We start from the raw sequence: 14,741 nt of genomic DNA, 5'->3' as shown, positions 1-14,741 counted from the left end.
TTGTTACAGATTTGTGGAGCATAGAAGCTGAATGCTGCTTCTCCATGTTTGGTTCTAGTTCTGGAGATGCAGACCAGAACCAGAAGACCTGAGAGGTCTGGACGGTTGATACAACAAATCTTTAATGTTTTGTGGTGCTTAGCTGTTCAGTGATTTATAAACTAACAGTATTTTAAAATCTATTCTGTGAGCTCCAGGGAGCTCCAAGGACTGTAGAGCTGGGGTGATGTGCTCTATCTTCCTAAGTTTCCTAATTATTGACAAATGTAAACGATAATTTTGCTTAGTTCTCTTTTTCGTCTTGACAGGACTGGCAGAAACAAAACTGTTTGTAGATTTGTATTCTGGGAAAATACAAACTTTACATATCAAAACATCAGCAAATTTCTCAGCTTTAACTTAAACCATATTTTATAGAAATTGGGTAAGAAATAAGGGCACTATGACCACTTTTGGTCGTAGAACATTGGAACACTGTTCCAATGTTCATCCCTCATTGGAACAGTGGACATGACTCAATGCATAGTAATGGCACCTGCAGGACTGTCACTAGTGTCACTGATAGCCTGCTGATAGTCAGCTGATAGTTAAATTTCTTCATTGTAATGTATATCAATGAAGAAATCCTTCAACTGCTAAAATCTGATGCTACGCCATTTTTATTTACATTTTGGGAAGCGGGAAACTGTGCTGGTCTTCTTCATAGGTTTTTATGTTGTTTCCTTCAGCAGTTCTTGGTGCAGCGCCACCAGAGGTGATGGAAGGAACAGGTTTTTCAATTAGTTTGGATTGTTTGACACAGTGCAGTGTGAAGGCAAACCACACCAACTGAAAATGTTGCAATTTTGGTCCCCAATGAAACCCAGTCTACCGGACTTTAAGGTGTGAAAACACCTTAAAGCACTCTCTGTCAGGACATCAGTCCATAAGATTTTATTTAATTGGCAGTAAAGCAAAATGGCCGTTAACCATGTCAGGTTATATGTGACTGGGTTTTTACATTTCACAGAAAAATGAACTTCTGTTGTTGTGATAACATAGTTTAGATAAACACAGTGTGGAAAATAAATCGTAATAAAAGCCGCTGAGGTAAGCCAGTTTATTTACAGTCTCCTTCTACATCACTCATGTTCTATAACAGATTTCTAGACTTGCTAGGTAAAATTTTGAGTTTCAGCTCAGTAAGAACATACATGACCTCTTTCACAAGTGGTTTTGAATGTAGTCATTTCATAGCTAATGTTGTTCTTTATCAAGTGCTGAAACGTGTCCTGGTCCTCCTCCTCCTCTTGCTGATCTATCAGTCTTTGTGTGGCTCCAGAAGTGGGGCTGGATTAACTTGTACTCACCAGTTTGCTGCTGGCAGTTGTCTCAGAGAGAGGAGAGGAGAAGAGGGGGTTGGGATGCAAAGACAGAGATTCCCCTCTCACCACTGTCCCCACGCTGTGAACAGAGCTGCTGCTGCGGTTTGTGGCTCCACAGCGCCACTGCAGCAAAGTGAAATGCAGCTTGTTGTTTACAAAGTTTCAGTGTTACACAGACAGCGCTGCTGACTACAGCGTTGAAGTTATCACTGCCTGAATGGTCTCTGCAGCTCAAACTGGGTCGAGGACGGGGAACAGAAAAATGGTCGTTTAAAAATAGCTGCTGGATGGCTACACAAAGCCTGGATCTAATTATAACATTCTGCTGCTGCTGCTGCTAAATGGGGCTTTCAAATCTGTGGGACAGATTCTTTACATTACAGTGCATTTCTTGGCATTAATTTTAAAGGTGTTTACTGCTTTAATCTGCTTTTTTTAAATTTTTATATATGTAGAACAAGCATTGAAACATGGCAGGTTTCAATAATGGTGATTGACCAGAAAACTTCAATCAGTGCACCCCTACTATTTTTACTAACAGTAAAAACATTTAGTCCTCCTGCTACTTACAAGAGAGCAATCTGCTGCCAAAACTTGACACATTTAACCCTCCAGCGGTCTTAAGAGACAAGATCATTTGAACTGCACTGACTTGTTTGTGCTTTTACAAGGTTTTCTTTGTGTGGTTTCAGAAACTGAAGGACTACTACTCTTATGGGACATCCCGTCCCCACTGTCCAACCATGATATTTGCTGCACTCTTCCTGAGCGTCACGCTGAGACCACGATAGTGTTAAAAACGCTGATTTCTTTCCTTTGTGCCTCTTCTGATCTCCTTGGGAGGCAGGTTGGGTTGGGGCGCTTCCCCCCTGGATAATTGCAGGGGAGATGCTGCACATATCATAGAGATCTGGAATACAATACATAGGTTGACCCCCGAATCAAGAGGGAAAAAAAAAGTCTTTTGGAGGTATGCCTTAAAATGTATGGGGTAGTGGCCATTTTGGGTCAGAGGGCAAATTTGGGTTATTTTTTGTATTTACACTTTGAGCTTTAGCAAACTCCTCTTAGGGATTTTGAGCCATCGGCTTCAACTTTGGTCAGTATGTTGTTAAGAAATGGGGGATTAAAAGTTATCAAAATCCTGAGTTTTTGGGCATGTTTACAGGACATGACTGACAATCCTGAAATTTGATACACGTTTATCTTAAGAGCTACAAAAGAGTCTCTTGGAGCCATGTTCTAAAGCAAGTGGGAAATCAGCTTATTTGGATTACATTTGTAATTTTGCTCAACTTAGTCAATGAGTGTGGTATTGCATTTTTCCTATTCTTAAAAACAATGTATAGTTATGAGATGTCACACTTCCAGGAACTTTGTAACCATGACAGCCATCTGTGTAGGGGGTGGTTATGGATTTACTATGACAACAATAATCAAGCAACAAGCTTGTTGGCAGTGCTGGACCTCTAGCGGCGGCGGTGACCACAAGACTAGAGTAGCGCCGAGCTGTGAGGGCCACAAATGCCGATTCAGTTTTAATTTAGATTATTTCTGCTTGTGACCATTTAAGATGGAATGATGACGAACTAATTAGATAGATTTATAACCCTTTTATTTTCAGTTTTATTCACAATTGCTACCTTTATCAGATATAATGTACATTTTGTTTAATTTGAACCATTTGTATGAGTCATATTTTAAAAAACACTGAGTTTTGTAGTTTTCCTATCTCTGGTTCTTGTAAGACTTTAATCAGATGATAGAAATGTAGCCAGTTAGGATTGTTTTATTCTGTTATCTTTTGTAACAGAGATCTGGGAACAGTTTTCATGTAGCCTTCTTGCCAGGAGGGGTCATAAAATATTTACATTAGGCTCAGAGGCGATTTCACTCCATGTGTGAAAAAATAATCACTGTGAAACAGGTTTTAAGTGTCCTGACACAGAGAGAATTGTTACAAACGTAACTTTTTTTTAAACTGTCTTTAGCATCTCATAACAGTGGTCAGCACAGCGACTGTAAACATCAAAAACAGTCTGTGTTTTCTATATTATTTACTAGTTACTTTAACTAATTTCTTAAAGGTCGGTAGTTGGAGGGTGTACCCCAGAAACCTAGCTAAGCCTGGTGGTAGGAGCACCAGTGAAGTCCACCAGCCGTCTGTGTTTTTGAATTAGAAATGTTAAAAGTTGGCAGAAAATATAACAAGGCAATTATTTGTAATTGGAAGACAACATTGACAATAGTTAAACACCAACTATAGAGTCTTAAAAAAAAAAAGCAGACAATACGACAAAATTAAAAGAAATATCAAATTTTGCGTTTCAGTTAAATCCTAATAAAGTAATCAGCTAGTGGATCCAGTGAATACTCTGGTTAAAAAAAAGACCTGTCTGTGATTGACTGCTGGTGTGATTAAATTACTTTAACTATCAAAGTTGCAAGAGCAGACACAGAGCAAAGCGTGAACATGTATTGTGTTTGAGATGTAAACACACCGCACATTATTCTTTGCTCACAAAGGTATATTCACTCGCAGTAAAGCCAGGCCGCCTGCCATGCTTTTAACACACTGGGGAAACCCTGCTATAGAAAACACAGTTAAATCTTACTTTCCACCAATGGTCCAAGCTGCAGATCTGTAGGCACTGCTGAGCCAACATGTCAGAGAAACACACATAACCTTTTCTCCTTTGATGTCCTAGGGGTTATACAGAGTCCACAGATCAGCATTGGCAGCTTTATTCTCCTGTGAAGGTGCTCTGTCTAACAGTCACAGTGTTAAGTCAACACGTCCTATTCTTAAAATTAGCAACAATAACGACACAAACACACTAATGCTCTGTCATTTTACATGGTGTGTATTAGGGCTGTTGTAAACGAATATTTTAGTAATCGAGTAATCTATCGATTATTCTTACGATTAATCGAGTAATCGGATAAAAAAAATTATAAAATGAAATATTGGTAAATCTGGCATAATACCGGTGTTACTATCAGATATCAATATCAGTCCAATTTTTCATATTTGAGCATCCCTAACAGTTGCTTTTTTGTAGTTTAGAAAACTAACCTGTAACAATAATAGCTCACTTTCTAAGTTAACCAGAAGAAAAGTTATAGAAAAATCTGAAATTATATTGAATTTAATAACAAAGGCTCACAAATATGCTTACAAAAAATGTCTACAATCCAGCTTTTAGTTTATGTATTCATCTTCAGTGAGTTTAATAGATTAATTAAACTCACCTTGCCACCTAACCTGTCACGCTTTGGGTTTGAAAATACGGGAAATGCCGCCTGGAGTGGGAGGAGAGGGCGAATAAACGAACGTAAGATGGGGTGGAGGGGAAGAAATAGACCAGCGGACTGACGAACCGTTAGACCGGGGGACGAACATGGGGGGAAGCAATACGGGATATTTACGACACCTTCATTGGTCACACTCAGAAACTCATCTACCAGCCATGTACGATGCGCTCCGCCACCCGTTTCTTCAGACCGGGATATGAAATTTATTGTGCGGTTCGTCGGTAAAGCTACATTTACACGGTAAGCATCAGCTACTCAGCCGCCCGCCCTGTTCAGTCTATCCGCTCACCTCAGCGCTCTTCCCGCCGTTCGCTTTCAACCAGCAGCCCCGGAGGAGAAATGCTGCCGTACTCCAGGCATTCCCCAGTCATTTTAAGGATGCTTATTGGTTCCCCAAAAACGATAAAAAGTCGGGCATTATCATCAATCAATAAAATCCCCACGGGCCAATCTTGAAGATTGGACTTTATTCCGCTGAGACTTAGCTTTTGTCAACAACTCAGAGGCGGAAGTGAGAGCTCCGCGCAACGCAAATGAAGTCCCGGCCGGAACACGGTGCGCTAACTAATAAAACATAAATTAACGAAGCTTCGAGGCAGGTAAATTTTCCTCGAGGAATTTTAGTAATCGAGGTACTCGAATCATTCGAGGAATCGTTTCAGCCCTAGTGTGTATACTGAATGCAATCATTTTTTGTGCTGCTGCTTCATTCACCATGTTAGGTCATCAATGAAAAGTAACCAACCTTTGAATTACTAATTTGTACTGTATTTTCCTGATCTTTTCCCCCAAAATTTGTAGTTATTACATAGAAAATGCTAAAAGCTTTAAAAACATTGAAGTTCAACTCAGCTTATAGAATTAACCAGAAATTAAATTTAATATTACTTTACTGGCTTGGATTGCTTATTGATAGGTGAAATACTGAACAATCAGATAAATGTTTCTATGTTTATAAATACACTAGAAAGTAAAATTCACAATTTCTGGGTGTAAAAACATCTCAAGCTTCAGCATGTTACCTGATACAGACGTTTTATTTTAGGCCAGTGTTTCTCAACCCTGGTCCTCACTGCCCCTCCTGCTCTGCATGTTTTAGTTGTGCCTCTATTCCAGATCAGCTGATTCAAATGACTGCATGACCATCAAGTACTACAGAAGCCTGTTAATCACCCCGAGATACAATTCAGGTGTGTAGCAGAAGGGAAATACCTAAAACATGTAGGACGGTGGGGGGTGAGGACCAGGGTTGAGAAACAATGTTTTAGGCACATGTTCCTTAGTTTTATGTGATTTTCATTAGATTCATAAAATGAAATAATCCTGTATTTCAGTGACTGATGGTCAGATTCAAACATCCTACCTATATCAAAGAGCAAGCAGGACACTTGATTTTATTTTCTGTTACAGTACTTTGGGGAAAAAAAGTCTCAAAGAAAAGCAGAAACTGTTATGAACAGGAAGAAAAGCTACTGCTACAAAAGCAGCAACATTATGACACCTGATGTTGAAAACTGTGTGAAACTGCTCAGTGTTGTGCTGTAAAACCCCAGACTTTGACATTACGATGGACAGAAAGCAGACCTGTACCACCCTGCTAACACACTCCACACTTAGACCCTGGGCTGCTTCACGAAGACCAACAGGACCTACACAGAGTTAATGTGGTGGCTGTTGTCTTTAACCATAAACCCCACTTTATGGTTTATGGTTAAAACAAACCAGGGTTCACTTTCTGTGATACCATCAGTCTGATTGAAATAAATTTGTTAAGATGTTTATGGGTTGTAGGAACAAAGCATTTTCCCTTCATGTACAGCAGCAGGTGTGTGTGTTGAGAGATCATTCTCTAGTTCTTGTTATGGTGTAGTCACCAACTGAGAGACACATATCTGTAGGTAATAGAGGTGTGCCGATCGATCAGCCACCGATCATAATCGGCCGATTTCCATGAAAAAGTGTATGATTGGTGATTGCCGATCACGGTCTCTTGTTGCCGATCACACAAACCGATCACCTGCTTCTCATTTCGCAGCCTACCTGTGCAGCTGGTCTCCTCTTTCCTTCACTCTGTGCAAACGCGTAGCAACAAATCCTAAGCGATGTGGAACTACAACGCACTGAGTGAATGGGGAAGTTTGCGTGTTGCGGCGGAAAATTGAAGCACGTCAAAATGCATCAACACAACGATCACATTAACGGAAACCATGTACAGGACTAACGCTGTGGCAGCCAGCCTGAGCCGGGCCTTGGATAGTACATGTTTGTAGACCTTTTTTGTGATTGAAGGAAGAAGCAGAGTTTGACCTTTCAACTTGTTGGGCAGGTATTTTCTCAGAGAACACAGTGGAAGGGTAGCGATAGCTGAGAAATGTGGCTCGGGTGTAACAGCACCTTGACCCCGACTGCTTCCAGAAACAGCAGGCTCAAATTCTGAAGGCACTGCACTCTGTCATTAATCCCAGAATAACACATTATTCATTTTCCAGGGATTATATGTTGGCAACAGGTGGAAATAAGATCTGTGAGTTTATCAGTGACATGCATGTTCTACTGACAATCATTGAACAACATTGTTGTGTTTTATGTTTGCTAAAGCAACATAATTGTTGTTTTTTTTTTGTCTGAGACTAACTCTTAGTGTGAAACATTGTTTTCAGTCTGAATTTCAATAGAGGAGTAAAGACAGCTCAGGAAGTAGAACCACTACTGTGTTGTTCGTGAAAATGAAATCTGTCCAGTTGGGTAAGCACAGAGGTTGCCTTAGTTTACTTGGAGGACATAGCAAATAATAATAAGCGGTAGCAAATAATAAAAAGGCAGTGGTGGGTACCGCTAACAAAAAAGTTTGCTGCGCTAATTTTCAAGCACCAATCATTCTGCTAATGCTGAAGTGTTACTTCAACACAGTATTTAGCAGAAGCTAATGCTAAAGTGCCAACTTCAATTCAAATTATATCTGTCCTTGAAAGACTCAAGCACCAATTAAATTTTGACATTACATGTTATATCCATCCATCCATTTTCTGTACGCCTTTATCCCTTATTGGGGCCGGGAGGGTTTCTGGTGCCTATCTCCAGATAACGTTCTGGACGAGAGGCGGGGTCATCCTGGACAGATCACCAGCCTGTCACAGCGCAACACAGAGACAGACAGGTCAAACAACCATGCACACACACTCACATCAATTAAGGTCAGTTAACCTAACAGTCATGTTTTTGGACTGTGGGAGGAAACCGGAGTACCCAGAGAGAACCCACGCATGCACAGGGAGAACATGCAAACTCCATGCAGAAAGACACTGGGCCTGGAATCAAACCCAGAACCTTCTTGCTGCAAGGCAACAGCTCTACTAACTGCATCACTGTGCAGCCCATTACATGTTATATAATGTCCTTAAATAATGTGTTTATGTGTACATCTTTTTCTCTGCAGTCCATGTTTTATGTAGCTGTATAATGTTTCTTGTTTGAAATAAAGTTCTCCGTTTTCATACTGTAGGGAGCCACTCTGATGAGGAGCTTTATATTTAATTAATCTGAATGGTGACCACCTGGTTAAATCAAAGTTACATAAGAAAAATATCTCTATATAGAAACACAATAACTGAACCTGAGCCAGGTCCAGGTAATTGTCGTTTAGCCCCTGCCTTTGTAACGAGGTCTTCCCTTGAGCTCTCAGCCACACTGCTTCAACACAGGCATCAACGCTTCATCTGCTTTGATGCCAGATGGTTATGTCATCAACAACCATTAGTGCAGTTAGCTGGTAGACTGCAGATCTCTGGCCAAATTTCTATCGTTTCTGCCGGTTGCCATACTGTCACGTTTCTACTGGCAGCCATATTGCATTTTTGTGGTTGGGTTTTTGGAAATCCTTTAATTTTCTTGGAATTGTTCTGACTTGTGGGGGGATTATATTCATTAATCTAAAACTTTAAACTTTCAACTCCCACAACAACCATTATGAATTTCTATTTGTCTCTGTGAAATACATCATGTCTGTCTCTGTAGTACTAACTGGTGGTAAATGTATTTACTGAGACCTGGATATAGACGTGAGCTTCAAGCTGGAATCAGTTATCAGCATAGTTCTCCTGACGCTGCCATGTTGAGTCTTTAGAAAATTAAATCCTCAGAAGTCAGATGTAAATGGTTCATAAGCTCTAACTAACAGTCTAATGATAATGGAGTCAGAATTGTGTTGTCGTCTGCCTCACATCCAAATGACTCAGTTTTATTTTTGAGTCTGAATTGCTCTTCGCATCTGATTGAAATTATTAATACTCCATACTGATTAGTCTTATTAAAACTTTTTTTTTGTTCAAGAAACATCTCATTTTCATGACCCAATATAATAAACAATGTGTGTTTATTTCCCTGCCACTGATGATGCTCCTCTCTGTGTTCCAGGATAGAAGTGTGTGTGCTGACCTCATGGTGTAACCGGATTAAAAATGAGCATTAGCAGTGATGAGGTCAACTTCCTGGTCTACAGATACTTACAGGAATCAGGTATCCATCCCCACTTCCACCAAAGAATCTGACAGGCTCTTCTGCTACTTTACATTCAGATTTGACATCTTGTCACCTTACAAACGTTATTTACACAAACACATCATCACACCTTGAAAGAACCTTCAAAGTGAGTGATTTTCTGTAAGGTGATGAGCTGTTTACCAAACACTGTGAATGTGGGTTAGAAAAGAGCAAAGGCAGGAAGGAAACCACACAGAGGCTTTGATTTAGTTCAGCTGTTCACTGTTCCAGGTTTGATGAAGACCCAGAGCTTCAGTTCTAATCAGCGACATTTTCATTTCATTTTTCTTGGCCATCATTTGATGACTCAACATAAAATTGGGAACAAAGCTTTAGTATCGCCCAAAAGTGACAGAATTTCATAAATTTACTTCTGAGAATCCACTGATCACCCAGCCAGTCATTAAACTAACTAGTTGTAGCCAGAGATATCTACCATTCTTAAATATTTGCATATTTTATGTTCACAATAAATTTTCTGCTAGGTAAACATGGGCTTACTCCATGTTTGTTACAATAAAAGTCAAAACAAGACACAGAAAGATGAAGTAACATTTTATCATTCAGTCTTCAAAACCTAAGTTCAAAAAACTTTAATAATGGGTTCTGTTTTCTCTGGGAGCCTTGGTTTCCATGGCGATGCTGTTAAAAACCCTCTCTGGTGTGCTCCTGTTTGTCAGGGTTCTCCCACTCTGCATTTACATTCGGCATAGAGAGCCACATCAGCCAGTCCAACATCAACGGAGCTCTGGTGCCCCCTGCTGCCCTCATCAGCATCATCCAGAAGGGCCTGCAGTATGTGGAAGCTGAAGTCAGCATCAACGAGGTGGGAAACAAGCCCCTCCCCTTCATGCTACACCTGGTCCTGCTGCAGAGCGCTCCATCTTTGTTCAACTCTCACTTCCTGTCTCTGTCCTTTCCTCTCTTGCTCCGCAGGATGGCACGTTATTCGACGGCCGACCCATCGAGTCTCTGTCGCTCATCGATGCAGTGATGCCAGACGTGGTCCAGACGAGGCAGCAGGCGTACCGGGACAAAATGGCCCAACAGCAGGCTGCAGCTTCGGCGCCGGCATCGGCCGCAGGGGGCAGCATAGCCGGCAACGCCAAGAACGGAGAGAACACTGCCAACGGGGAGGAGAATGGAGCCCACGCCTTAGCTAGTGAGTAGGAGCTCTCTGGTTAGCAAAGCCACAGCCCCCATCTGTTGGGTGTGTGACATGTCCAATTGTGTCCACAGACAACCACTCAGATCTGATGGAGGTGGATGGAGACGTGGAGATCCCTCAGAACAAGGCCATGGTCCTGAGGGGCCATGAGTCAGAGGTCTTTATCTGTGCCTGGAACCCAGTGAGCGACCTGCTGGCTTCTGGGTCAGTTCCTCTTCCCCTACACACAGTATACATCAGCTAGAATCTGGAAGATGTAACGTACGTGTGTGTGTGTGTGTGTGTGTGTGTCTTGTGTGTGTGTCTGTGTCTATCTAGGTCTGGGGATTCGACGGCTCGTATCTGGAACCTGAGTGAAAATAGCACCAGCAGCTCCACACAGCTGGTCCTGAGGCACTGCATCAGAGAAGGAGGACAGGACGTCCCCAGCAACAAAGACGTCACCTCGCTGGACTGGAATGTGAGTTCATACTAACAAGCTGTGAGGTCCAATTAAAGCTGCTGCCTTCAGACCAGATTATTTAACCAACCAGATCAGTTCTGGGTAGGACAGATTTACAGACAGAAGATGTTTTGTCTTTAATGTTTTGGACAGTTTAGCTTAATATTTTCTTTGAGTGTGTTGCTCTCTCAGCTGACGGGATATTTTGAAATAATTAACTAATTTAATAATTGATTGCAATTACTAAATTAGTTAACAATTATTTCAATAATTAATTAAACACAATTAATCCGATGAATTGTTATAACCCCACAGTCACGTAATTGTTACTTTCAGTTATTAAAATACTGTGTATATAAAAAAATAACTTAAAAATCTGTCTTTTAAAGTATCTTTTAATAATTTTCTGACACTCAAGGGATGTGTCAGAAATCCCGATGCTGGGATGTCACTCCCTTGATGAGGGAGTGACATCATAAAATGACAGATGGCTAAAATAAAAGTTTCAGCTATAAAACGTGGCATGCATTGATGAGGAATAGATCACTGTCACTTTACTGAAACTTCCTCTGGAACAGGAATGGACACAACACATGAACATCATCTCATTTTTCTAAATGCACACCGACACTCACCAAGCTGTCATGGAGCATTAGGCAGATTACCATGGTGACTCAGCATCAGCTGTATGGATGTCGTTTTTTGTTTTTCCAGACAATGTTGGCTAATAAGTTGAGCATGAATCTGCAGCTCAGCTTGCATCAGTAATGTTTGTGTTTGTGCTGCAGAGCGAGGGCACCCTGCTGGCCACAGGCTCATATGACGGCTTTGCCAGAATATGGACAAAAGATGGTGAGATGGCTTTGATGGAAATGAAAAATGTTTGTTCACAATCAGCTAGTGTTCATCATCATGTCCCTGGATCCTGTAATAATTTCCTATTTACTGCCATCTACTGGCAGCATTATGTCACGTCTCAGTGTCAGTTGACATCAGTTTTTGTTGTTGTCTTGCAGGTAATCTAGCCAGCACCCTGGGGCAACACAAAGGCCCCATCTTTGCCCTGAAGTGGAATAAGAAAGGCAACTTTATCCTCAGTGCAGGAGTAGACAAGGTGAGCACATGATGAGAAAGATTTGCCCAGATGACACACAGCAGAGCTTAATTCATCCCTCCATCTGTTCCTACAGACTACAATCATATGGGACGCTCACACAGGAGAGGCCAAGCAGCAGTTCCCCTTCCATTCAGGTACAGCAGGGGCTCCTATGGGTTGTATAGGGATTGTTGGGGTCTCGTTGAACTCACCAACATCCTGCTGTCCATCTTCCACAGCTCCAGCTCTGGATGTGGACTGGCAGAGCAACAACACGTTTGCTTCTTGTAGTACGGACATGTGCATCCACGTCTGCAAACTGGGACAGGACCGGCCTATTAAGACATTCCAGGGACACTCAGTGAGTGACGTGGAGGCAGATACGCTCTGTGTTTTTAAATCATACATATTGAAACCAATCTTATTCTGTCTCTACATGTCCTCATTTATCTCTCTCTTTCTGCAGAATGAAGTTAATGCAATCAAGTGGGACCCTACGGGGAACCTGTTAGCATCCTGCTCAGATGATATGACGTTGAAGGTAAAACATATCGTCTCTGTTCCACATAAAACACAAGTTTTTCACCCCTACAGCCTGAGCGCCCCAGTTGCCGTGGGCAACAGCATTTCCGCCAACAAAAACATTCCAAGCGCACACTATACATCAGGGGTGTCGAACTCAATTTCACTGAGGGCCACTTCTGCATATTAGCCACCCTCAACGGGCCATATTGACGGTACAAATGAGGAGTGTCCTCCATACTACCAACTTTTAGACGCATCCCTGCTAAAATATATCCCAGACAAAAGGTTGACTTTCCTCATTAGCAGCAACTCAGTTCTGTAGAGGCTTATTATGAGTAAATGATCCAGGTGTTTTAGAGAAGGAACGCATCTAAAGTTGCAGAATGGCATCTCTGGAAAACTAGACTTGGGCACCCCTACCATAAATAAATAATGGTAGGGGTGTACATTATAGACTTTATGCAAAGATTTAGTCTCAGAGGCAACTGAAATCAATTAATAAAAAAAATCCTTTCTGAATATCATCTCATGGTCTCTGAACTAAATGCCTCTTTCTGACCGGAGCTGACAGCGTGTTGAAGAGTTATGGACCGGACGCTTTGGAGCGTCTGGTTAGGAAGCGCATTCAAAACCTTTGGTTGAAATGGTGCTTTAAATTCAAGTCTCCATTACAGACCAGAGAAAACTAAAGAGAATGCAACGTTGTATATAATCCATCTGAGGAGCCGGTAGTTTATCTTGAGGAAATAAATGACGATACAGAAGTTGATTAGACTGTAACATGCGCAGTCCGCTGCTCAACCACTGCAGACGAGGCTCCGCCGCTGCGAAGAATTAAAAACCGCTGGAAGTAACTCATCCAGCGGATTTAACAAATGGAGCCTTCTGGGTGCACGTTACCCAGGAGAGCGGCGCTCTGGAGGAGCTGCAGACGTAACATCTGTCCGTTTGGGAGAAGCAAGACCACGCAAAAAAAAAAAAAAAAAAAAATCCTGGTAAAGGCGCACACCGGACCACGCAGGGTAAAACACTCACAGAGTTCAGTTGATCTGTTTGGATCAGACAGATCCAACTGACTGATGAATTAGCGCAGATTTTTCTGCAGATGGGGACCAGGAGGAAGTGCGTTCAGACCCCAGTGGGTGAAGTGATGCTAATTTAAGTGAAGTCGCTTAATTTAATTTATTAAAAGTTATTTGGGCAACAGTCAGTTGTTTTTGTCACTACGGGGAAAAATGTAGATGCATTTATCTGCTTAATTTGTGATGGGATCTGGATTCACGGCGAATATTAGCTAAACCGCATAAAATGCAACTAAATAGCCGATGTTAATATTATTGTAATTTCACGGATAAAAATGGTACATGACCGATTTTTTTTAATGTTGTCGGTAAAGATAACAAAAGTCTAGCGAGACCTGCCGCACTGACACCAACTCACACATCTTCAGTCACAGTCTTACTTGTAAATCGATTTTTCTTTTCTTGGACGTTTTGATGTTAGCTTGTCGATGTCTCAGTTTTATTCACTGGTAAAATCAATAAGCAGCTTGAAGTAACTCTGCTGCTCTCTAGTGGCAAGAAGCCTTAATGTTTGCTGGTAACAATCAGAATGCATTATGGGAGGTGTAGTTTTTTGTCAATTTGTGCTCAAAACCTATTTTAAGTCAATCATGGGCCTATAAAACGCTGGGGGGCCCCACATAAAATGATATGGCGGGCCACATGTGGCCCGGGGGCCTTGAGTTTGACACATATGCTATACATGAAGTAATACTTGATATGGATACCAATGTAGCATATACACGTAGCAAGGAGTGGCTAATCCAAATGACAGTGTAACTAATGTTTGATTGCTGCTTTAGGGTTAGCGCAGCTCGCTTCTTAGCTAGCGGTGCTTACCACTGGCCAGGTGTAATATCAGTTTAAACTAAACAACTAAACATCTTGTTTAGTTTCTTTTGCACTGTGGATGTTCAGTGGAATTCAGCTTAACATCTTATGAAACCTGGAAAGTGACAGTTTTTTGTTGTTGTGTGTTTTCAGATCTGGAGTATGAAGCAGGACTCATGTATCCACGACCTGCAGGCCCACAGCAAAGAAATCTACACCATTAAATGGAGTCCTACTGGACCGGGAACCAACAATCCCAGTGCTAACCTCATGCTAGCGAGGTGAGAGTGTGTGTACATGTGAGGAGACTGTGCATCACTGGCTGTGTTTCCATTATGAATGTGTGCAAATCTTTCTCTATATTCTTCTAATGTCAAAAAAACACAATTTTACAATCGAG

The 14,741-nt window shown here is 41.5% G+C and overlaps 1 protein-coding gene across 2 annotated transcripts in view; it reads left to right on the top strand.

Annotated features, from left to right (window-relative positions):
- Positions 1–14,741, top strand: part of tbl1xr1a (TBL1X/Y related 1a) — a 55,121-nt gene that overhangs the window by 37,685 nt on the left and 2,695 nt on the right. Inside the window, exons 3-13 of one of the 2 annotated variants that reach the window (XM_088005113.1) lie at positions 9,098–9,194; positions 9,899–10,044; positions 10,155–10,380; positions 10,458–10,590; positions 10,705–10,846; positions 11,617–11,680; positions 11,845–11,942; positions 12,019–12,079; positions 12,164–12,285; positions 12,391–12,465; positions 14,495–14,622. In XM_088005113.1, the coding sequence (XP_087861239.1) occupies positions 9,137–9,194; positions 9,899–10,044; positions 10,155–10,380; positions 10,458–10,590; positions 10,705–10,846; positions 11,617–11,680; positions 11,845–11,942; positions 12,019–12,079; positions 12,164–12,285; positions 12,391–12,465; positions 14,495–14,622 (1,253 nt within the window). In that variant the 5' untranslated portion in view covers positions 9,098–9,136. Of the gene's footprint in view, positions 1–9,092; positions 9,195–9,898; positions 10,045–10,154; positions 10,381–10,457; positions 10,591–10,704; positions 10,847–11,616; positions 11,681–11,844; positions 11,943–12,018; positions 12,080–12,163; positions 12,286–12,390; positions 12,466–14,494; positions 14,623–14,741 lie in introns of both variants that reach the window. The other variant, XM_088005112.1, reaches the window with a different exon arrangement.

The sequence above is a fragment of the Poecilia mexicana genome, unplaced genomic scaffold (genome assembly GCF_051168715.1).
Source record: "Poecilia mexicana isolate PSO_F unplaced genomic scaffold, ASM5116871v1 scaffold_4, whole genome shotgun sequence".
Taxonomy (NCBI): Eukaryota; Metazoa; Chordata; class Actinopteri; order Cyprinodontiformes; family Poeciliidae; genus Poecilia; species Poecilia mexicana.
The sequence above is the reverse complement of the archived record's forward strand: the minus strand, read 5'-3'. Positions and strand labels throughout refer to the sequence as shown.